A 25,509-nucleotide genomic window follows, 5' to 3' on the forward strand; every position below is an offset into this window, starting at 1 on the left:
ACCTAGCATTTAGAATGCTGCAAGCCTTCCACCTGCAGATATGAACGGTATTGGGGCTGCCCTGTGCTGTGCTGCAGTGGTGTCCACATAGCGCTTAACCCTATGAGTTTCTTGCCTGCTGTACAGAACACCTGTAGCTGTGCCTCCCAACACATCGTCGTCTGGTTTTACTGTCATCATTCCTTTCCATTCTTTGCTGCCAGATGTAATCTTCCAAAGTAATTTTTAATATAGAAAGCTTAGATCTACTTAAGGTGTGGCAAAGCAAAGTTACACAGGTGTTAACTTTTTTAAAATGGGCTTGTTACTTAAAATTTTAAAGAAACATGCATCCCTTGGGGAACCTCTGTGGGAACTTTAACAACCCTCTTTGTGACCTTGATGAGCCAGGGGCTACTGGGAAACCGTGATCAGCATTCACTTCTGCAATTACTGCTTCTCCCAGCTTTTCTAAAGGAGAGGGGAAGCAGCTCTCAGTGTCAGGTGATAATGCATCACCATTATCACTGCCTTTTCTGGGCTTTATTTTCTTTTTCATTCGCTTTGAATGAATATCTAATCAGCATTTGGGAGAAGTCCAAGAATTTTCTCCCTCAGGTTGAAGAAATATGTCTCACCTTGGCTTCTTCACTGAGATAAACAGGAAGCACTTAAATCTGATCTTTCTTATATACTGCAGAGTAAATATGCTCTGTAGTACTGTATGTTACTTAAATGTTAGAGTGGTCTTATAACTTTGCAACAGCTTGTTCTCCTGAACTATAACAAGCACCTTTTTTATTTAGCTTTGCCAACTGTATAGTGATAACCACAATGCTCATTCTGAGTGTCGCATGCAGAACATGTCAGTGTAAAAAAGAGCTTTATGGAGGTTAATCCACTCCCACCCCGAGGCTGCTCATCCAAAATGAAAAGTACTTCTTGAAACTGCTCCTCTTTGCTGCTGATCTCTGAATTCAGGCCAGGGAGGTAGGGACTTCTGGTCAAAATGGAGCATGAACTTGGATTGAAATTGGCCAAAGCAAACCCCAAATCAGAAAAACTGAGTGTTAATTGAATTACTCTAATGCTTTGCCTACCCTGGCAGAATAATAGGGACTTAAATGCCATTTCCCTGAATGTGACCCATGAAGTCCTAATCAACTGACTTGCTCATGTCTTTATTTGGTTCATTTAAGTAGATCTAATAAACTGCTGGGAAAATATGTTAATGTTAGAAATACAGACCTAAAAACTGACCTTAAAGCTAGGTAAATTTTCTCAATACTGTCTAAGTATTTATGATTTTTTCCTCCCAAATAGATTTTTTATTCTGTTTGAGCGACATGAAATGTTCTGTTAAACTTGGTTATAACAGATTACCAAATGACTGAATTTTAAGTCCTTCACAATCCAACGATGCAAGAGAACTAACGTAACAAAAGGTAACAAGTTGAAAGCTGTAGTAATAATTTTACATAGCAATAAAAAATAGTAATAGCAACAGTTCTGTCGGCAAAAAAGACCACAAGTGAGAAATGCTCTCTTAGTAGTAGTTTGAGCCAAAACATTTCCATCTGTTGGCTGATTGCTGATTTCCTGGTTTCTCATCCCATAGAAAGATCTAAGGTGGGCTGTGCACATTTCCTTATGAAGTTTTTTCAAAGCCAGGATCTTACTGGCTGTCAGCCATAGTTTATGGGATACATTTGGATTGTAGGCACACCATTGTGGAGGTCTGTGGGTTGTTAGCTGTGTAGGAAACTGCTCCTTGGTCAGACGGCCCAGCGCAGCCTAGCGCATAGCACAGATGATCCCTGTGTCCTGTGAACTGAAGAATGGGAGCAAAGGGAACAGAGTTGTGAGCAGTGATAGGAGGGCGAGCAGAGGTGCCAGAGCGAAGATTGATGGGAAGGTGTCAGTGTGCTTCATGTGAAGCTCAAAAAAGTAATAAATGGCAGGGGCTCCAAAGGCAAGAAGAGGAAGGCATGGTCAGTTGTGCAGGGTGTGAGGTATGGAGGACTCTGAATAGCGGTGATTTCCTGTTTCCCCAACAACTCTAGGAAAGTGAAGAAGAGGAGAGATCATTCCCTTGCTTCTTAGCATTGTGCCTTAAATTCTATTTGGTAGGCAAGAAGCAGGACAGTCTTAAAAATTAGTTTTCCAAGGAGAAGCTACATTCCCCAAATGGAAGCTGTTTCTGCAGGAGACAATCTGGCATGTTTTCTTACTGGTTGATTCACTTGATCTATTTTTGGTGATTTAATCCAGATGACTCCTCATAATCAGATTGAACAGACTTTCAGCTGGTTGTGCTAATGCTCTTGGAGTCAGGGTGGTTTTGGTACTTGCAAACTTTCTGAAATGATTTTGTGATGGCAAGCAGGTGGTCCTTGAAAGGCTGCAGGTGAGAGCGAGGTCAGGAGTCACAGTAGAACATATTGAGGGGGTGTAGGGTGTGGAGGATAAATGCAGTTCAAATTGTTTTCCTTCAGGGTAGGTTTATGTAATTAATAGGTTAAATAGCAATTTAACAAAAAGGTGTGGCATTCTTAACTGTTAAGGAAATATGTTGATGCATAAAACAGAAGTTATCTGATTGTGAGACATAATCCTTTGTTTTAGGTGCCATAGTGCTGTGCTTTGGTTTGGGCATTAGATTTTGAAGTTCTCACTGCCCTAGATTTTTGACACAAAATAGTGTATTGGGAAACCCACAGGACCTACATTATATTTGTGTAGAAGACACAAGTAAATCTCTGGGAAAACGTGCCACAGATCTCATGAATAAATGCAAACTTAGGTTTCATTTTCTTCCTGTAGGCTTCCTTCTCAGTGCACTTGGTAGTAAGACAAAAGTCCTGTCCAAGTAGCAGTGTGCTTCTAGAGGGCAAGTGTTCTAGACACAGATACAGGTAGACAACATACCATTTTGGAAAGAATTTGTGGAATTGAGTTTTACTTGAGTTCAGTAATTTGATCCAAGAACAAGGTTTCTTCATTTTTTGGCTTGACAGCTGCTAGGAGCGTGTTTCATAAAATGCATACAACTAATTAGAGACTCACAGAATCTTTTTTCCCCCTGATTTTTCAGTTGATTGTGATGTAGCTGTTTGATATGAAACCTCACAGCAAAATCATAGCGGTGATTAATGAGTTTCTGATTCCCAAAGGATGGTATGGAGTGCCATCAGAAGCTGCTGAAATGAGAATGGAATTTGGCTGGATGGTTAATTTCTATAGTGATTAATAGGAAATGTAATTAATGCCTCTTCAACTTAGATCAATTATATATTTATGTATATATGCACACACACATGTATATATGTATATAGACACACACGCATATATGTATACATACGCACACTCTTCCTCGGTCCTTATTAACAGACAATCCTGATCTCTTTCCTCTTGTATTTTAAGATTTTTATTTGGCTTTTTTTTTTTTTTTTTTTTTTTTTTTTTTTTTGTTATCTGTAAGGCTTTTTTACGTCTTGAATAGAGAATTCTGGGGATCCTCAACCATTCCAACATGCAGTCTCCCTGCAAACTGGTCTCTCTGTAATTAGAACAGAATTCCTTGATTTTGGCAAACTTTATGTTTAAGTGTCAGCTACAAAGACTCAAAATGGGAAATCTTTTGGTGGAAATTTTGTTGCATAAAAGGTGTTTAAAATGGTCTTACTGCAAGTACTAAGGGGTAAAAAAACTAATCATTACAGTTATTGCATTGTAGTAATACAAATAATATCATCCTCCTTCCTTGCCCTGAAGCTGTGAAAGCAAAAGTTGAGGAAGACCATGGGGATGTTTATGGTTTATGTAGGAAAATTAGGCAGAGTTTTGGTTTCTGGATTTGGAAGAAGCAGCAGTTTGAATGGATGCACGTTCTTATCAGTCCCTTCTCCATACTCTCCTGCTTTGAAGCAACAGCCTTTTGTCCCCAAGCTCTGTCTCTGTCTTTAAGGTCCAGGTGCAAACCAGCAGCTTATTTCCAATTCCATGATACCTGCAACCTTCTCTCCACTGTGGTCCCAGTTACTAGGGACAGAGAGATCAAGCAGGATACAGAGTTCATACTTGCAGTGCAGTAGTTTTCTCCATGGTTGTTAACCTTGCTTGTGGCTGCACCCAGTGTGCACTTTATAATCTGATCCAGAGAGTAGTAAGGGCGGGAGCCTCTGCATTGGTCATGAGCATCTCCAGCAGTTCCAGAGTTTCTGTGCCAGATGAATGAGAGACCAGAGTGTGCACAGGCTCCTGGGCAGGGTTGTGTAGGAAACACTGGTTGGGATGTAGCATTTTGCATCTTGGTTTCTCTGTGTTGTTCTCACTCACTTGTCCTCAAGAGGTTTCCAGTCTCCTATTATAGCAGCAGTTGCCATTATATTGAGCTTTAATACAGCTTGATAGAATGAAATATATTGGTTTCCTTCCTGTAGTTGGGGAGCATGACTTGGTGTCTTCTCATCAGTTTTTTTTGTGCACTGGGACAAAAGAGCTATGTGCTAATGTTAGCTGCTGTTTGGCAGGCTTGTTATAATCTGACTTTTAATGCTTTTTATTAATCTCAAGGGCTGCTGAGGAGTGACTCTATACCTGAGGTTGGAGAGGATGCTGCTGCTACAGTCAGCATGGCAGAAACACTCTCAGAAGAAGAACGGGATGTGCTAAGAAAAGAGCTTGCCAAGGTAATTCTTTTGAAAATAGCTCTTAAACTTGTTTTGATAATGAAAATATGGGATAATGTTATCTTTGAACATACATTTAATGCTTTGCATAGTTATTCTGTGAATGTCTAAAGCTGGCACTCCTGTGTATTGCAGGATACAGATAGGAAGGAAGGGTGTTAAGGAGAAAAGAACAGCCACTTCTAGTGATGGGTAATTAAGCTGGAAGTGCTGAATATACAGATTTTAAACTAAGATACATAAATACCTAATCCTTTTTTTTTTTCCTTGAGTGAGAAGGGGGTAAATCAGCAAAGAGAACATGGTTGGAAGCTAAAACCCAAGTATTGTCTCAACTGGTGTGGAGTAGCTAAAGCTGTTTCTTTCATGAAGAATGCTTTGTAGTAGCATCTGTGTAGGCACTGTATTGCTAATGTCTAGCCATGTTACTGTTCTTGTCCATAACAGAATATTTTTAAGGGTGAGAAAAAGTAGCATTCTTTGAAGAACAGACAGGCAAATATTTAAGCCTGATACATGCCAAAGTCAAGCTTTATTAAGCAGCCAGTCTTTTTTCTTTAGTAGCTCTATGGGACTTTAGGACCCTTATGAAAGACACTAACTTAAGCCTAAGGTTAGCAAATAAATGTTAGCTTTAAATTAAGCACATTTAATACATTCTTGTATTTGGCAGTCCTGAGTATCATTTCATGCCAAAGATAGTGAGAGCGGGCTGATCCTGCTAGGATATGTCGTACTGGATTTCAGACAGATATCCAAAACAGAGTTGCCTTGAAGATACTGTAAGGAGCTGTACTCCTGTAAGGAGCTTAAATGAGTGGGCAACCTGCTGCTCTAAACTGGGGTGATCTTGTCTGGATGAGGAAGTAGGATAGGAGGGATGTCCTTGCATTTATACGTATGGCCTTACTGCCTCTGTTACTTCTATAAAGCTTACAGAGTGACATTGTAGAACTGTGCTGACATCTCTGGTCATGTTTCCAGAAGAGGCTTAAGTGACCATCTGAGTAAAGAAGGAAGCACACAAACAATATAGTTTTCTAGTTACAAACCAGGTGCTGTGTTGTGTGACTGCTCAGTCTGCCACCACTTCCACACCTGCTCTGGGGAAGGCACTCCTGTGGCTGGATCCAGTCTACAGGTGCTGGCTTAAGACACATAAGGACTTTTCTGTTGAAGCAAGGAGACAAAATTTGTCAGCTTCCTGATACTGGTCACACATTGGTATATGTTCTGACGTGAAAGTAGAATACAGGCTTGGCAATTGTCCTGGGTTTGACTAATCTTCAACCTTTACACATCATACATTTCTAACTATGTAGTCTTTTAGTTACCAACTTCCTTGTACATATTCCAGTAACAGAGCTAGCTGGAGGTAGAGTACTTTCTCAGTAGCTCTTGTAGAGTCTGTTTGTTATATTTCCCTTTTATAGTGGGAATTCCCATTTAGGAATGACTGTGAGGCAATGTTAAAAACCTCTGCCCTCCCATTACGGATGTCTAATAGATGCTTTAAAGAAATACATAGTTAAGTGGCTGCGTATATTCCTTGTTAACTATTAACCACTTGTTAACAACTCTGGTGCCACAGGTGGAAGAGGAAATCCAGACGCTCTCACAAGTGCTAGCTGCCAAAGAGAAGCATCTAGCAGAAATCAAGAGAAAGCTGGGAATTAACTCACTACAGGAACTAAAGCAGAACATTACCAAAAGCTGGCAAGATGTTACATCAACCACAGCGTATGTAGCAGCTCATGATGATTGTTTAGACTGTTGAAGTGAACACTGTTTAGATCTTGTGTCATGTCTAAACACTATGTCCTTGTGAAATAAGTATATATAACACGAAGTTAAGTTGTATTAATACTTCTCTGGGTAAATCAACATAGACTTTTTAAAAAGAAGAATACTGCAAGACATATCTCATGCAAAAAAAGAATGATTGACCAAAATATGGGCTATTCTAACATACTTTTTTATGTCTGATACATCTGAGATACCAAGGTGTCCTGAGTCCAACAGAATACTCTTCTTCTCCCCACTGAAAAATTGTTGTAAACTGAGCCTATGCAGGAAGAGTATGAAGTCACAGTTACTGTTTTCTTGCCAAACACAATTGTTAGCTTAAGGTCTAGAGCAAGCTGCCTTCTGCAGTTAATAACCACAGAATGTCACAAGACGTACCTCAAACTTTTTATGGTGAATTTTATTAACAGAACTGTGCGGTACAAGAATTTAGACACTTGCCACAAAAAATAGACCTTTTTCAGTGTGCGTGCATAGTTTTGTTTATTTGTGTTTTGTTTTCTTTTCTAGTTTTTGATTTTTTTTTCTTGATTGAGGTGTTTTCCGTGTGAGTTTATTTTGTATTTTAATAAATCCTATGATAGCAGATAGCATCTGTTCTAGGGCTGGGGTAGTAGGTGCTTATTGGTGAACTGCATCTGGTCAGAGCTGGCAGAGATGCTGTAGCCAGAAGGGACTGCAAAGGCTCAAAAAAATGTCATAAGCAGGTTCTCCATTTGGCCCCAAAGCTGAAGTGTACCTCTGCATTTAATACAAATAGACACACACTAAAAATTGCTTTATGTGTTCATTAAAAAAACTAAAAACTAATTTTTTTTTGAACACAGATACAAGAGAACATCAGAAACCCTGTCTCAGGCTGGTCAGAAGGCTTCTGCTGCTTTTTCTTCTGTTGGTTCAGTCATAACCAAGAAATTTGAAGATGTCAGGTAGGTTTATTTACCTTTGCCCAAGTAATTGCATTTTTTGTTTAAGCGGGTGATCACTGCAATAAATTTATGCTGTTAACATACCTAGTGCTTCTAAAAGCTAATCTATCCAGAGCCTTCAGCAACTGTTTTAGGGGAGGTAAGAGACTTGCTGCAGAATCTGCTTGTATGTCCTCACTGGTGCTGAGGAGTTCTGTGGTATGTGTTTTATGTAGGCAAGAGAAGCAATGTGTGCTACCACCTCCACTGCTGCTCTTACTTTTCTGGTGTGATTGCAGGTGGCACTGTCTGCCAGCTTCTGTGGGGTACACATAGCACTGTCATTTCTGCTCTCTTTCTCAGCTTGTGGAATATTATATTTAAACAACTGATATCTTTAACTGTTAGTATTTTGTTGTTTTGCTCTTTTTTTTGTTGTTGTTGGTTTTTGTTGGGGTTTTTGTTTGTTTGTTTTTGTTTTGTGTGTTGATTCCTGCCAGGTCTGTTTTATTTCTTTCTAAGCTGTTCTGCCTCATAGAAGTGGCTTGATTTTATTACATTTTTAAGAGACTATTGGCACTTTTTAATTCTTAACTATTGTTGGCATGCAACATATTTTGACTTTGTGCCAAATGACACAACCCTTCATACACATTAGGTAAGTCTGCCAAATCATTTTTAGAAGTATTTTGAGCTGCTTACAAAAATCCTGCTGGATGCAATACAATCAGATACTTGGCTTACAGTTCCTTGATTATGTAATTCTTAATACTGGAACCTATGCAATTATTCATCTCCACAGGTAATTTCTTGTTGTTAAACTTATTTTTCAGTTATTGGGCAAATAAAAATTCACACATTCTCACAGAATATTGCTGCTTTGGCAGCAGTGTAATAAAATCAGCCATTTTAAAGTGCTGCCATTAACTTCTTGCTTTTTGAAGTCTAGTGAGAAAATGCTTTGAGTACAGCTACACAGTTACAGATTTTTCTTCAGATTTATCAGAAGTTCATTTCTCTCTTTAATGCTTACTCTGGCATTGTGCAGACTACAGGCATTTTCACATTCCTTTAGGTAAGGTGGGCAGAAGCATTGCTTCTCAAACTAAGCATGTAGTCAGACTGTGTCCATTAAAGTTTTTGATTTAAGTTTTCTCTGTAAAAGGTAATTTCTTCTTTTCTTCAGTGTTAGTAAAACTGAAGCCCTTTTAATGTCAGGGAAGATGTTTCTTCATGTTTACCTGGTATCTATCTCAAAACATGAAATCTTGAGTATACATAATAATTAGTCTCTCTTCCTTGTTAGAAAGAAGCCCACTAAAATGATGCTGCAAGGTTTTTTATCAGGAGACAGAATATGGTGTTGAGGTCAATGGCATGCAGGATTCCTCCTTCTTTGTCTGTACAGTGTTTGTGCTGTGGCAGAGTAGATTTTCCCCTTTTTGTGTCTATTACAATGGCTGTTTAGCATTGTGATTCTAACTAAATTACTAGAGTCTAAATGTAAAATGGTTTATACATTCTTTTTTCATAGTTTGTCCAGTGAAACAGTCCTTGAGTTGATTACTTTAGCAATGCCAGTATTTTAGTTACTTCATCTACATTACCTTTGAGCTAAACAAATACTCAGTGTTTTCAGCAGTTAAAATTCCTGTGTAACAACTTCTGTCCATTGCCTCTCAGCCCATCTATCTGAGTCTGACTTAATCTTTTCTGCACTCCCCCACTAAGGAGCTAAAGACAGCAGTAGGATCTCTATAAAGATGTTGGGATTTGGCTCCTAGAGTACTAACTGAGAGCTGTTGTCCCAGGAGAGGAGATGGGCAGAGGCACAGGATGCTATGAGAACTCAGGCTCTGAAGTCAGCTCAGTTTGATCAGGTATAAGAATAACAGCCAGTCTCAAATATGTCCTGTTCAGCATCAGTGAGACCGTGGGAATCTGGAAGACTTCTCTTCCTATTGGATGCAGAGCTCAGCTGCTCACTTAACAGGAGTCACTTTTCTACCTTAAGGCTGTGGTGTTCCCCAATTAGTATTGGGCTATTTCACTGGACAAGGACAAGCACAGACTTAGAGCTGTCTTCTACTTCAGGAATACCTTAGGAGTGTCTTAATTACTCCAGTTAGTGGCTCTGTGAGTGTTGAGTACTCTGTCAGAAACTGGGCCACTGGGAGAGAATGTAACAGTATCAGAGAAGTCTGCACTGTTGGTGTGCTTCTCAGGGAGAATCGTGGTGAGGGAAATGCAAGGTATTGTTATAAATTCAGGGGTAGCTGTGTTTCGAAAACAAAAGTGAGAAGAATTAGTGCTGTTGAAGATCTTAGTTGCACTTGAAAAAGAAGATGTTTTTCATGAGAACCAAATTCATTTGGAATTCAGTCAGTGAATTCAGGTCCAAGGGTTGTATGACTACTTGAGGGCAGGTCTGAGCTTCAGAAAGGTTTAGATGCCTAAATTCTTTCCTGGAAGTGAGAGTCAATGGGCCCGATACTTGAACTGAATATGCAGGTTCATTTTTGTTCTTAAACTCTTGCATGGGCTTCATTGTGGCTTCACTGTCCCTTGTATTGTTTTGGTTGAGGGACTTCTCAGCTATAGTGGTGTGATTTTTTCCATGTTGGACTATTTCTACATATTCCATGCAGCAAACACCACAGGTGTTTATTCAGCACTTTATTCAGGTGCTGCGAAGTGATTTAATAGGGAGTTGCAAAAGGGAACAAGGCAGCTGCTGGAGCTGTGATTTTGGAAACTACTGAAATGGAGAGGAAGGGAGGACTGGTTGTGCATTGTCAGTGCATTTTTGCTTCCTTTTTGTATTTGTTTTCTCTGCCCTTTGTTATGATGAAAATGAACTCTGTTCCATCTTAGGTTTCTCTTAATATCTTTATTCCCTTTATAAGAATTCATTGAAGTTTTGATAAGCTAACCTTCCTTCTGTAGGCAACATTAGTATTCTGTGCAAAGTAGTAGTACCAAGATGTAGCTTCTGAGCAGTTATGACTTTGCACTTGGCCCTTCTTGCATTGCATCCCTTTAATGGAGCAAAGTCCATCTTTGCCTTGCTCTGAGATTACAGAATAACTTTCTTTGCTTGATTTAGAAGTCTGATCTATGATCATGGATTCCTAAATACCATATCAGCTGGAAATTTAGCTACAAAGTAACTAGCTACTGTGTATGTTGAGCTGTGTTTTCTAGGCTGGGAGTCTGGCATACCTCCTTGTGCCTTTTCAAAATGTGAGGCAATGGAGTAGCTTTAAAAAAGTTACTGTGTAGAGGATAAGAAAGCTTTAATAGAATGCATGGAAGACTGGAGAGCAGCTTACTGTGTCTTTTTTATTCATTATCTTTTTTTAAGCTAGGGGTTTGCTTTTCAGCATTGCAAAGATGGCTTGTCTTTAAAACTGCCCAAGTTGATGGCCTAGTTGAGTGAGTGCTTTAGTGTGGCATTCTGTCATTTGGGAAAGAAATACAAGTTCTCTTCTTCATAAAGCTGTTCAAGGCTTAATTGTGCCTTTTGCATTACCTGAAGAATAGGTGGTTTATGTTAAAAAAAATCAGCTGCATTTATCTAATTCAGTTCTCCTGCAAACCAGATCATTGTATGATAAAACTATGTAATATCTTATGGTGGTTTTTTTGCAAACTGGATACTGAGGGTATACAGAAGTGTATTGTCCAGCAGCAAGTAAATTCTTCAAGAATACATGAATAGTTCTATTAAATGATGTCTGAGATGAAACTAAACTTTTGTAGACACCTGTTAAAACATTTGCAATACACTATAGGTTGTTGTTTTTCAGTGTGAGCAGTTCTACAGTTTGTAAATATAAGTATTTAATCCTCTTTAGCCTTAAACTTCCTGCAGGGAGAAACTTGTTGCAGCATGAGGGGAATTGGCTGAGCATTGACTGAAATTTGTTAGTGTCAGTGTAGCTCTGTAATAAAACCTGCCATGTAGCAAGCCCAGAATTTGTAGTAATCCACATCACAGTGAAGGATATATATTACAGTCCAGAACACAGTCAGCTTGTCTGTGATCTGGAAAAGCCTGTGGAAGCCAGACCATCCATAATAATGAAACACAGGAGAAACGGGCTTGGGGAAATAGATGAAACATAGCTGTGAATTACTGAAGTGTCAGGAAAGGATCTGGCCTTGTGTATCTGATTCCCAGTATGCTGTAACTACAAATCAGCCCATAGTTGTGCATCTGCCTTCAGGGATCCCAACCTTTTTTCTGTCATGGCATTTTACTGATGAGCCCTCATAAAGGATCTCTTAAAACTTTTTCTGCAATAAACGTTGAACTTTTTTTCTTCTGTGAATGTATCTTCCATTTATTGTGCTGAGATGCTAATTGTAAGTTTGGAGGTACATTTTATGAGAGTTGTTTCCCTTCCCTCCTCTCCTTCCCCAGCAACTGCCTGGAGAGTATTCTCTTGAAAGGCATCAAGCCCAGACAAATTTCAACATTCCATATATAATTAAGAAAACCTGAGATCATAATTCGTAATAATTCTAAGTTACTGTTGTGGTATTTGGTAAGAATTATTTAACATATAAGGCTTATTTGTATCTGCAGTAAACAGGTATTTCCTGTATGGAACTAAATTATATGTGTGGTAGTGGTGTTGAGGCTATTCAGGAGCTCCTTCATCTATATCCAATTACCTTCTAGGAGTAGATGTGTTTTCTTGCTAGACAAACAGAGTAACTTTATAACAACACTGGGCAGGTTATGGAAATCCTCCATGAATTTCAGAACTCAGGACTTTATCCTGCTCCCAGCATAGATCTGACCTTGAATATTGACTAATGTGACTGCTTTTGTTGATTGATGAGTAGATAATTGTATCAATGAGTGTAAAAAACTTGTACTGAATGTAAATGGAAGCCTTCTGGATGTAGAGATAATTTTTTCAGTAGGAAGATTAGCTGATTTATAAGACTCTCAAGTGTTTGCTACTTGCTATTTGCCAAAACTGTAAATGCAGCATGACTTCTGTTGCTTGAGAAACTTAAGGAGCAGACAGAGTATTGCAGCTAATCAAAACAAGTACTAATAAGCATGGCACCTGAATCTTTCTAAAAGAGAAAAAGGTTGCTGCAGCTTTTGCTCTGTACTTGTGTGTGTGTCTGTGTGCATGGCTAAGCAATTTAAGAAAGCAAACCCAAGCAGTTACTAAGACTGTGTAAGACTGTTTGGCTGTTTACCAAAGATAGTTTACAGAAGTCAGCTCTCTAAGCCAATTTCTTCTCAATGTAATACTTAAACTAACTTGTCGCTTTCTTTTCTCTTAATGCTGGCATTTAGTATACGCTCCATACAACATTCAATTAGTATGCCTATTATGAGGTAATGTATGCATTATCCAGCTGTTTGGTTTATTTATTTTCATGTGCGGAATCAAGTTAAATTGAACTTAAGTCAACTAACATTGTTTTATAGAAAACCAAAAAACCCACCCAGCTTTGTAATGGATTTCCTGTACTAACATATAGGATAAAATTTATTTTATTTCTGGTTAACGGAGGTGGTTACCAAACATCTGGAAAGTGACATTTCCCTACTGTTTGGAAAACTGTAACAGCTTTTCCCTGTCTGTTAGAGTGTAATGTTACTAAGTGATTCCAAGTTTAAAAGGCAGCAGCTTGGCATATGCTTTTGAAAATGAAAGTGGGTAAAAAAGCCCTTGTGGTTTCACAAAAAGTCTCTTGGTGATCTGGGGTGCTTGCCTTTTTCTCCACTTGCTTGGCACTGTGTCCCTCAGAGAGTCTGGTTTGACACATATGTCACTGCTTGCTCCCCGAAGGGAAAAGAGTGCAGCTAAGTGTGGATGACCTACACAAATGCCAAGCAAAGAAGGGAAGCTGTAGGCTTCTTTTGAAAAACACCCTTGTCTTCAATATTCATATAATACATTTTTGAGTAATCCTTAGTCCTGGTCCAGTGAAGGCAAGCATTTTCAATCCCACATAGACAGAAGAAGTGTTGCACAAATTTGCACGTGGCAGTGACAGCTACTTGGAGCATTAAGCCACTCTTCTGACCCTAATGAATTATACACCAGCCCTCAGCGCTGGAAATCCCAAGCTGTCCTGCTTTTTGTATGCAGAACTTACTGTTTGTAATTACAGTTGCCTTTGGCACTTAAAGGCAAGGAGGAGTCTCACTTAAATGTAACATGTTAGCAGAAAATGCCACTGTGAACCATGTTTTATTTATTGAACATGTAGCAAAGTAAACTGAACTAGTTTTTCTGTAAAAAGTAAAAAAAAACCTGATGAGCTCTCTTCAGTAATAATGTATTAGGCTAACCAGAAGTGATGAGTAAGATTTTCTGAACAAATACTTTAAGCCAGGAATGTGTTTGAAATGACTGGGAATAATAAATTAAACCTAAAATACTTGCTAGTTCTCCCTTCCATGTTGATAGGAAGGATCCTATCACTGGACCAGGCAATGTTTAGTTGCTAAGGTTGAAAGTGAGCCTGCAATTTGAGTATGTTTGAATGTAAGTTTTGTAGTACTTGGGAGGATCCAGATGTAAACAATTTTTAGGCTATCTTTAAAACAGGGAAAGAGCCCCAAACAAATCTCTTGTTACTCTTGGGAAAAAGGAATTGTCTGCTTGGTTTGTGATGTTTATAGGTTAACTAGATGTGGTTTTAATTCTGTGGATCCTTTTTTTTTATTTTCGTAGAAATTCTCCTACTTTCAAATCCTTTGAGGAAAAAGTTGAAAACTTCAAGGTAAGAATTTCCAAAACACATTATTGATTGTGCAGTTGTGGTTGTGGAGAAAAGACTGGAAGTCTTTTTGGGCAGCCTATTTTTTAGTTACTGGTAAACTGTAGAAGAGGTACTTGGATGAACATCTTTTTAAGTCCTGTGGAAACGGTTTCTCTGCCTAATGATTTGCAAATAAAGTAATGGGCTGCCTGCACCTCATACAGGAGGATGCCTTTAGAAGAACTAATAGCCAGCTAACTTGCACAAACAGCTAGCATTAGGTATGCAAAATAATTAATAGCTAATGCTAGGTATCCAGAATTGTCTAGGCTTTTATTTCATGCCTTTCTAGGGACTATATGTATCCTACGCAGGACAATACTTTGGGATACATCTCTCATTTCTGGCATAAAAGACAATACACATTTGCACATTAATTTTAACTTCGCTCCTGAAAGCTGCAAGTGCCAGAAACAACCATTAATAACTTCTCCAGGTAAAAACTCACTTCAAAAATAGCTAATCTGTGTAATCAGAACCAGATTTGACTTCTCCTGGGCACACTGGGCTGGATGAGATGCATGCAACAAGGGGAACTGGGCCTTCTTCTCTTGCAATTAATTGATGTTAACACCCCTGCAGTCCCACAGGGATGCGGAGGGAAGTGAAAAGGCAAACATGTTACATGGAGAAAGTAACATCATTGCTCTGCTCCTCTTGAAGATCTCAGGACTTGCTCTTGAGACTCCAAACCGTCCAAAGTTCTTTCTTGAGAAATAAAGTAGCGAGTTTTAAGTCTGAATCTCTTAAAGATTTCTTGGTTTGAAAGGCTTCATACCTTTATCCACTTGTAACTGAGGGTGTGTCAACCTTTGGACTCTGGAATCAGCCCTGGAATAAGGGCTGCTTCGTTTATCTTAAAATCAAAGGGAGATTACAGTGTGAATCTGCTGGTGAGTATTTCCTGCCAGATATGTACAGATTTGTTTCAAGAATATTGTGGAGGTCTCCTAGACCTGGAAAAGCTACTTTGTTGAAGAGTTATTAAACCAGACGTACTGGTTTTGTACAGTTAAGCATGTTTGGCATGCCAGCTAACTACTGTGCTTTGTTGGGTCACTCTCTGTGTTCTAGTCTAAAGTTGGAGGAAGCAAACCTGCTGGAGGAGACTTTGGAGAAGTTCTCAACTCTGCTGCCAATGCCAGTGCCACAGAAACTATTGCAGAACAGACAGAGGAAGAGACCCACTGAGATTTCTGCCTCTGTCCTACTACCCACTGCCAGATGCTGCAAGGAACAACCAAGCACACTTGTAACATTCTCTGCGCTCTTTCCACCAGATGTGCTTTTATTTAGCACGTAGTTATTTTACCCAATTAACTGATACCAAGCTTGTTTGTGGGTTCAAAATATTTTTGAAACTAAAATACATTGTTTGGGGTTTTGTGTGGGAAGGGGAATTTCTATGCCTTTCAAGCATTTAAAGGACTTACCTGTAATTTGAAGACAACCTTTAAAATATAGCAATGAAAAAAAAACTCTTTTGAGAAGTTAATTATATTGTACAGATATTGTGGATACATATTTTCTTTTCAATCTGTAATTACTGCTCAACTTAATCCTTATGAATCTACTGCTGCTGCCAAACTGAAGCTTGTTACTTTGCTCCCTTGTGATTGTTTCAGTTGAGTGTTGCCTGCAAGGGACACTGGACTAGGAGACTGGACAAGGAGGAAGGATCACTCCCAGCTAAAGAAAGGACTTCAGTTTCAGCAGGCTTTACACAAGTTATAGCAGGATCACACATGAGTAGGAATGTACTGTCTTTTGAACATATTCCTCATCCCGTAGGTGTGGATAGGTGATAGAAGACGTAAAACTTACCCATCTGTCTGTGCATTGTCCATCTCAGAAACTTCTGACCAATGCAGGTGGAAGCAGGATGCCTCATAGTGCTGGTTTGGTTCAGTCACCATAGCATTTTCAGTCTTGTTTTCTGTACAGGATGTCACTGTGGTAAGATAACACTCTTCTGAGCATTGGACCAGTCACAAATAGATTCATTCACACGTGGTGGTGTCATATTCACACTAACAAAGCATGGAATAGAAGAATAAGCCTGACCCCAGAAGTGGTTCTTTTGTAGTCATCAAGAGATTTGCTCCTATAGCCTAATGTTGTTTCTCTTGTAGGCTGAGCCCTGAAAACATCTGCTACACCATCTTTCTCTTTTTTAATGTATTTAAGCCAACGCCCCTGCTCCCAACCCCAGAAGTCTGTTTTGAGAGGTGCACAGTGTCATCGCTCAGCGTAGCTCTCCTAAAAGATGTGTCCTCCTACATCTTGTTTTGTCTGCTGTACTCCTCAAATTTCTTGTGTTTTATGTGTTTCTGCCACATGGTTAGAACATTTTATCACCCTGCTTAGAACTGGAAACAAGTTTTGCTACATTTGTGTGAAAACTTCAACTGCCACAGGTGTCTGGAGGAAAAAAAGTTGGCTCCTGACAACCTTGCTAGCATGTCAGATGTAGAATGTGTGCTTAATTACAATGTGAGAAGCTCAATAAAAGTGTGTCTGAGGAATGTATTGTCCTGTGAACATGGAGGATAATGTAAATAAGTAAGGAAATGAAATTTACTGACTTAAAGGACTGAAGCAGTCCTTTAAGTTTGGTTCAAAGCAGTGCTGATACATACTACAGTACTGCTGGGACTCTGCATGGCTGAGCTTCTAGAGAAGACTGAGCCTAGGTTGCCTTCTAGTGGCTTACATAAAATTACAAATCTCAGCATTGTTAGGGTTGTAAGGGACCTCTGGAGTTCATCTAGTCCAAACTCCCTGTTGAGGCAGGCTTACCTCTGGAGCAGGTCGTACAGAACTGTGCCCAAGTGGGTTTTGAATGTCTCCAGAGAGTGAGAATCCAGGACCTTCTTTGACAGCCTGTTCCAGTGCTCTGCCACTACATAAAATTAAACTGCCCTGGTTACATCGTGAAGTTCAGAAAACAGGTTGACATGTTCCCTCAGCCTCTGACAGCTCCAACTTAACAAAGGAACAGAGAATTGAATGATATAGAGAGAACGGAGCTCTTCCTCTTTTGGGTCAGTACCATGTAGGGCAGGTTCTTCTGAAACATGATCCTTATTGGATGGGTCTTTTATTTATTTAACGGACAAAGAGAAAGGTCATCTAGTCCAGAGATGAGCTTTCTGTTTTCTGAAGGAAAGCTTTTTTTTTAAGGCCACATGACAGTCCTTTTATTGTAACACATAATTACACTCCAAGAGCTTTTTTTGCATCTTCGTCTGCCCACAGCTTCCTTTCCTTGTGTGCAGGTAGCTTTGGAGCTGCTGTGAGTACTGAAGCTATGCTTTCAGGGCTGGTGTAGTAATGACAGAATCAATTAGGCTGGAAAATACCTCTGAGAGCAGGGAGTCCAGCCTATGCCCAAAGAGCACCTTGCCTTGTCAGCTAGACCATGGCACTAAGTGGGGCTCCAGAGGGGACGGCAGAAGGTTGTGCCAGGGAGTGTTCAGGCTGGGTATTACAAGAAGGTTTTTCACGCAGAGGGTGTTTGGGCAGTGGAACAGGCTCCCCAGGGAAGTGGTCACACCAAGCTTCACAGAATTCAAGGGGTGTTTGGACAATGCTCTCAGGCGCATGGTGTGACTCTTGGGGTGTCCTGTGCGGGGCCAGGTGTTGAACTCCCAGGGACGGTGGCTCCACCTCCTCCCTGGGCACTGCAGTACGCAATTACCTTTTCCGTGAAGAAACTCCCCCGGGTGTCCAGCCCACCCGTTCCCCGGCACGGCTTCAGCTCCGTGCCCCGCTCCCGCTGTCACCGCGGGGCGGCGCGGCGCCGCCGTCCCTCACCCAACATGGCGCCGCCCGCCTCAGCCCCCCGCGCTGCGCCTGCGCGCGCGGCGGAGGCCCCGCCCCCGGTCAGTGATGGCGGCGGCGCTGTGGGGCCGCGCGGCCCGGCCATGGCGGGTGCTGCTGCCCGCGGTCCGCAGGGCGAGCGGGGCCGCGCCGGGAGCCGCCGAGACTCCCCCGCAGCGAACGGAGCAGCGCCCGGGCAGCGGCACCGCGGGCTCCGGTCCCCGGCAGGTGAGGGCGCGAGGGGATCGAGCCGGGGCAGCGTCCTCGGCCCTAATGCGGCCACATGTGGAGCGCTGTGTCCGGTTCTGGTCTCGGCGGTACCAAAGAGACGAGGAGCTGCTGGAGAGGGAGCAGCGGAGGGCTAGAAAGATGAGGGGACGTCTGGAGCATCTCTCTTACGAGGGAAGGCTGCGGGAGCTGGGCCTGTTCAGTCTGGAGAAGACAAGGCGGAGAGGGGATCTCCTCAATGAATATAAATACCTCAAAGGCAGGTGACAGCAAGATGGTGCCAGAGTGTTTTCACTGGTGCCTAGCGACACCACTAGTGTAGGGAGCAGTGGCCATAAACTAAAGTACAAGGAGTTTCATCTCAACACGAGGAAGAACTTTTTTGCAGAGGCTGGCAGAGCACTGTACCAGGCTGCCCGGGGAGGTTGTGGAGTCTCCCTCTCTGGAGACACTCAAAGCCCAGAAACCCACACATTCCAGTGTCACCTGCTCCAGGTGACCCTGCCTTGGCAGGAGGGCTGGCCTGGATGATGTCCAGAGGTCCTTTCCAACCCTAACAACTCTGATTCTCTCTTCTCACCACTTCACCCTGCATAATAAGTAGCCTGCAGAAACGTGGACAGCTCATATTTCTTTTTAAGATGCTCTTACAAAAATGTAATGTAGGAAGCATACAAACAGTTTTGGTTGTGTAGAACGCAAGGTACTCCTGCATGGGCGAAGCTGTGTTCAGGCTTTTTACAAGCTGGCAGGAAGGATGTGGAAAATCTCTTAATGATTTTATTGTGCCAGATCACAGACCTGTTAAACCAGTATTCCAGAGTCTTTTAGGATGAATATAAAGGCTTTTATGAATGAAACATCTGTAGAATTGTATGTGTGTGAAGCCAGCATAAGAAACATCAGGACAAGGGTTGAAAGGATGCTGGATGTTATTGTGAAAACCCACAGTTCTCTGGGAAGCTGTCCTTGGCTGCAAAATTAGGATGGTGTGCTTGGCAAGGCCTGCACTCTGGTAAGCTGCAGCATGAGTGATTCATCAGGAGCAGACCCTGCTCCTGAAGTGCACAAGGAGGGTTACAGGATTGTGTCCCATATCTTACATGCCATTTGTTTTCCTGTGACTCCACCATGAACCAGTCATAGAAAGGGAGATGATGAGCAGCAGTCTGCTATTTATTGAGGCTGCAGTAAGTAGAATTCTGGAGCAAAGGACTGCCCTGTCAGCAGCTGTTGACTCCTGAAGGGTGTAAAAGATTTGTCCAAAATCTAGTTCACCATTACCAAACAGGAATAATGTCAGAGGTGTGGTGAGGCCTTGATAGTTGGCAGCCTTCCTCCTTGGTGTTGTACCCAAATGGGTTTTCCCCCATGCTTGTTGGGAATCCAGGGGTATGGGAATGTGAGTGGATGGAACTTGGGAGAGAGTGAGTCATAAAATAAATGTAGAGATTTTGTGAATAGCCATCACTTTCTCTAGCAATGCATTGAGTTTTGTCATGCTGATTTTTCCCACAGATTGTGACAGTGCCCATTAGCAGACAGGTAGGGAAACAGAAGATAGCTCTGTGTGTGTACTGACATATTCTAGAATATCTCTTCCAAACTCGAAACCCCTGATCTCTGTTTATTCCTCAGGTGGAAGTGATTCCATGCTGGTGTTTATCCGTGACATTCATCTTTTTGTAACTTTTTTCAGTTCTATTTGACTACACCTGTATCTGAGACTACCTGAAGTGTGCTCAATAGGATATGGAGATTAAGGCTGTGAATTATTATGACAGGATTTGTTTGGTATTGCAGGAGTAGAACTGGAAATGCCTATCACTGGATCCAAGACCTGATATCCCAAATTACTGCCTAATCTGAAACATTCTGTTTTCCATTGAAGATCCACATTTGCAAGGCTGGCTGTGCTAAGATCAAAGGTTTGCCTAACCCAGGGGCTCAGGTGGTGTCCAACAGAAGAGTTTAGGAACAGAATCACTTGATGTAGCTGTAGCAGGTACTGAGTGGTACTTTGGGGATTTTAATTTTTTCCCCTTTTTCTGCTGAAGTGAGTAGCTGGAAACATTATTTTCTATCTACGTAATCTCTTTCTATCTGTATTGTTATCAAACCTTTAAAGCTTCTTAACTAACTCAAATGTTACATTTTATTCACAACATGTGAATTGCATACACAAATAGAAATAATGCATTAGTAGAAGTCAAAGTAGAAGTCAGTAGGGTTTTCAAATTAATATCTGGACCACAACTCCGAATTTCTGTACACTTTGCTGAGCTACTTTTTCAGTTGAACCAGAGGAAGGAAAGTAGCTTGCTTTGCAGTGCCTAGTGATGTTGAAAGCATAATAATGAGGTGAAGATTATCATGATTCTACTTTCATGCTGTTCTCAGCCCAGGTAGTGCTCAGTGAGTCTGAGTGTGACTAATGTTTATTAATCTTGAATTAACAGATTGCTCTTTGAATAGTTTACTGAAGAGGGAGAGGGTTTTGGTGAGAATGAATTAGCAGTGGAAGGTGGCATGAAACAAGAGGGAAATTACACTGCAGTGTAATCTGTGCATTTAGTGTAGCTTTCTTGAAATCCCATTATCACCACTTTTAACTGATACTTGATTGCTAGAAAGTGTTATTTGGTAAATAAACTTTCCATAGATGGGAGCAACCCTGATGCTACTTTGGTAAAGCTGGGTAATACTTATGGTAGGATGCAGTGAATGCTGATGGTGAAACTCAAATATTTAGAAGACCTTCTGATAAGATCCTTCTAAGAGAAGCACACACTTCCCTTGGGAGAGGCTGTGGTGGCTCTACTTGCAGTCCCTTCCTGTGGTCCCAGCAACTGCAGGACCTGCTCTTTGAAGAATGAGGAATGTGGTCTTGTTCATCCCTTACCTGAGCTGAAGTCTGAGGAAACTTGTGTTCTTTATCTCAGCTGACAAGTGCTGCCTGTCTTTTGCTGTGCTTCATCCTGTAGGAGCTAGAGCTGGTGTTTGGATTCTTTGTGTTTCTCTTTCTTTTGGGAGGAGGCTTGATAATAGTTCCTGTATAGGATTCTTATGTCAGCTGTTCCTTCAATTTTGAAACTGGATGAACTGGCTGATATTTGGTTGGTGGTGGCTTAGTTTAGGCATATATAAATAAACTTGATAAATGGGCATGTTGACATGGTTTTGTCTTCAGATGATTCAAAAAGCACAGGGATGGTATTTTTCCTATGTAGCTCTTTAAGGTTTTTTTTGCAGCAATGTGTGCTGCTGCCCTTACCTCAGAGCTGCCTGCTGGTGTCTCTGCTGTGTTGGTAATTTTATAGGGGTTCAGGTTTGTGCTTTAGCTTTCACCTTCAGTTTACAGTTCTGTTGTTATTGTTTTGTTAATAGTGAAACTTACAGACAAGGCACCTAAATGTTGATTAAAACTGTTGAAAAGGTAGCGACTTGGTAAGCCAAATATCCTGATAAACCCACATGATATTTGTCTACAGCAGGCAACTCACTTCTTGCTGCATTTGCCTTCTGCACTTTTATATTTAAGTTTTGCATTATAAACAACAAAGAAAAAAAAGACAGGTTTAAAGTTCTTTTTTTTTTCTCTATGGAATTGCTTAATGAAATTTTTTAGGACCAAATGCTTTAAGTGTTACCTTCGTTAATGGTTTAAAGCTGCTTGCCTAGTAAAACAGGAAACCTTGTCTTTAGGAGGGATGAGATGATTTTTGATACAGGTAGAGAAATGTTTTTTGAGCTGTGTTGTTAGCTCAGTTACCAAAGTTGAAGAAGATGTACATTGAAGAAAATGTAAGAATAAACTCACTAATTAAGAATAAATGGACATTTTTTTTCTTCACTGTGAGCTAAGTAGTCTAAAAATGTTTCAAATGTGAGTGGTGAAGTTTGTCAAGTGTCCCTTTAGGTAGAAACAGGCTGTCATTAAGTGAACTTCGCTGCCAATCTGCTCTGTGTGTCACAGTGTGATGGAGCTGCTCTGTTGGGACGTTTTCATGTGAGAATAGCAGGGTGCAAGCATCAGGTGCGTGTCAGGGACTGGTTCCACGAGCAGAAAGTTGTCCTTGCTCAGAAGGAGGGATCTGCAGCCCCTGGCTGGTCCCCGCCAGGCAGAGCTGCTGCTCCGGGGGCCGGCTGAACATCCCCGCCCGGCACAGCAGAGGGCACTCCTCGTTTCCAGATGTCGCCGCAAAAGCAGCACGTTGAGGGATTTCCTGTTTAATTCCTTGAATACCGTGTTTGAAGGGAAAGCATCTGTTAAGAAGAAACGTAACTGATTTTGTCTAAAGTTCAGCTAGAAGGGATTGGATTGATATCAGTACATTATAATATCTAATTTCTGAAAGAGAGAGATTAGAAATTATTCTTCTAGGCACATGCATGTTTTTAAATTAACTTAGCCACGGCTTCTTTGCTGAAAGGATTAGTAAATTTGAGGAAGGTGTCTGTGTATTTAAATGTCACTATTTAAAAAATCAAATATCAGTATTCATTAAGAAAAAAAAGGAAAAAATATTTTCATAGGTCATATAAAAAGCTGTTTCATCTGTTTATGTTTTAGGGGAGAAATTAAAAACGAAAACACAAAAGTGACAATTTAAAAGGAATGTATTACACTTCTGAAAGCTACATGGATATCTTTATAAAGAATGTGTAGTTGTCTTGCTTGTGCAGTATCTGGGCATCCTCAGGTTAAAATAATATGTGACACTGGATGTTTTGAAATCAAATAATAAAAAAAAAATTATTTTCATCTAATAATTGATGGGAAATATTTCTCTCTATCTTCCCACCTAAGTTAGCATTTAGAAGGTGACTTTAGTGAAATTGCAGTTATTTGAGAGCAAAAATGTTAATTAACATTTGGTGCAATTTTCACTTGTAATTTTCATAATGTAATATTTCTTAGTATACCTGTAATCTTTATGTGACTGAAGTGCTTTGCTAGTGCTAATAAATAACTAATAAATAACATTCTTTGTTTGATTACAAATATAACAGCTACATGCTGAGTGCAGAGGTCACTGTTTTTGGTGGATTATCTTCTGGCCAGCATTCAGGTACTGGAAACTGCTCACTAACTGAGAGAGGGACATGCCAGCTGTGGGGTTTGTGGGATCTGGAATGAGTAGTCTTTTCCTGGAAGTTTCTCTCAATTTGCTTTGCCAGTTTGTAATTCTGTGTTTGAGAAACTTGGGTTATGTGTGCTTGTGCTGTGAACACGTCCTGGTGCTTTCAGGTTCGTGCTAAATAAGGGTTGTGTCACAGCTGGATCTGCTTGAAATGCTGGTTTGTATTACAGTAGGAATCAACCTGTTTGTCCTTCTTTTGACCTCTGTGAAGGAGCAGTTCTGTCTTGTGAATGCTCTTGCTGAGGCACCAGAACTTGTCTGTTCTGACCTGGGTTTCTCCCAGCTGAAGGCACAGCTGGGTCTGTCAGATGACCTGCTTTGCATGTGACAGAAGTGCTTGCATGACAGGATTTTGTAAAACTCACACGGTGTTGGGTGTTGGAGCAACTCTCTCTGAAAGGAAGTAAGGACTTTAATGTTGGACACCAGAGGAATGATGCATGCTGCCCTTTGGAGGACTTAACACTGTCACTGCTGCCTATCACAGCCATGTACTCAGGGACACAAATTCATGTGGGAAGGCCCTGGGCCCTTAGTCCTTGGTTGACTTGAGGAAGATGAAGATCACAGCTCTGGAGGAGTTGTCTCTGCAACTTGCTCCCTCAGTTAGCTCTGGGTTGGTGAGTTGGTTGCTTTGGCATTGCTGGGGGTCCATGAGTGGTAGGGGATATGGCCTTGGTGACTGGCTGGCAGAGTGAAACGCCCAAAATTAAACTCTCTTGGGACTGCCAGTGTCATGGAGAAAAGGAGGTGCATGACAGCTGCCTGGCCTTGATTGACTGCATGTTAGATACCTGGAAGGAGATGCATGTAACCATAATATGACAGTTAAATAGGAATTGAAATCCTTTCTAGTGGTTACTGTTATCAACAGGGTATTTGCATCCCCTGCTGCTGTGGGAGAGCCCAGTTATTCTCCTATTATGACTATTGAAACAGCATTCTGTCCCCCAGTGCCTGGAAGAGCAGGATGGTGATAAATGGAGAGAGGCAGATACTGGGCTCAGAACAGCATGGGCTGTTCTCAGGACTGTGTGTGCTCATCTGGTTAGATTTTCTTTTTGACATAATCCATTGCAGTAGGTTCACCCACTTTCTGTGATTTAGATGCTAATGGTGTGTTTGTTTGCTGTGAAGTTATCCTTGAAAGAAATATATAGATAAACACTTCATGTTTTAAATTCTATATAGAAGTTATTTAATTTCAAGAAAAACAAGCTGCTTTATTGTCACCAAATTCTGTGCTATTTTGTGTTATGAAATAAAATCTTAGCTCAGCGTTGTTCAGTAAATGATCCACCTGGCTAGTCAACAGCATATTTTCAAAGCTGCATTTGAAATTCTCTATGAAAGTCTTGTTTTGCAGTTTTTTTTGCTGTGTATCCAGTCAAAATGTGAAGAAAAATGGAAAACCTTCCTTTTACTACAAACACAAAGAAGCTGGTATTGAGTCAACCAGTGCAGCAGATTGTACATTTATAAGACTTGTTGGGTAAGCCTTGGTGGTTTGGGTAGCATTATAGTGTGTTAGCAATATGACTTTGTGGTTTTAAATGGGCACCTGATTGATGAAAAAGTTTCAAAAAAGGATCTAGAAGTAACAGATTATTAATTTTTGTGATACAGCTGGGCTGACCTTCCCCAGATGTCCTCTAATGTTTTATGCTATTCCTCCTAAGCACATGCTCAGTTACATAAAGTCACAGGAAAAAAAAAAGTATGTTTTTAAATTTTGGTGATGTGTGTCACTGTTTATAATACCAAAACACCCAGACTCAAACACAATAGTGTAAACCTTTGACTTTTCTGATAATGGGTAGGGATAGCCATAATTGACTAAAAAAAAATCACCTTAATTTGCTTTTACTCTGATAGCACAATATTTGTTGTATGACATATGAGATCAGTCTGTTAATTGAAAAAATTTATATTTGTTTTGTGAACAGTACTGCTACACTTGAGTTTAGTAGCATGTAGTAAGGCACTGGTATGTTAAATATGTTTACAAAATATTCTGAATAATTATGCTCTTTCATGAGTTGAAGGACAGTTTGTCTACTGCATCTCAATGATAAGGTTAAGAAGCACACATCCCATCTTCAAATAGAGAAAAAGCTGCAAATAGCTTTA

At 40.6% G+C, this 25,509-nt stretch overlaps 1 protein-coding gene across 5 annotated transcripts in view; it reads left to right on the top strand.

Annotated features, from left to right (window-relative positions):
• LOC311160542 (tumor protein D52-like) overlaps positions 1 to 25,509 on the top strand; it is a gene marked incomplete at its 5' end in the record, with an annotated part of 123,690 nt that overhangs the window by 24,114 nt on the left and 74,067 nt on the right. For 2 of the 5 annotated variants that reach the window (XM_084217410.1, XM_084217411.1), the window contains 5 exons: positions 4,555 to 4,670; positions 6,262 to 6,410; positions 7,304 to 7,405; positions 14,098 to 14,146; positions 15,260 to 16,671. In XM_084217410.1, coding sequence (XP_084073536.1) covers positions 4,555 to 4,670; positions 6,262 to 6,410; positions 7,304 to 7,405; positions 14,098 to 14,146; positions 15,260 to 15,376 — 533 coding nt within the window. In that variant the 3' untranslated portion in view covers positions 15,377 to 16,671. Of the gene's footprint in view, positions 1 to 4,554; positions 4,671 to 6,261; positions 6,411 to 7,303; positions 7,406 to 8,432; positions 8,460 to 12,707; positions 12,750 to 14,097; positions 14,147 to 15,259; positions 16,672 to 25,509 lie in introns of those variants that run through there. The other 3 variants (XM_084217408.1, XM_084217409.1, XM_084217412.1) reach the window with 3 other exon arrangements.

Source organism: Fringilla coelebs (genome assembly GCF_963513975.1).
Source record: "Fringilla coelebs genome assembly, chromosome: 1".
In the NCBI taxonomy this organism is placed as follows: Eukaryota; Metazoa; Chordata; class Aves; order Passeriformes; family Fringillidae; genus Fringilla; species Fringilla coelebs.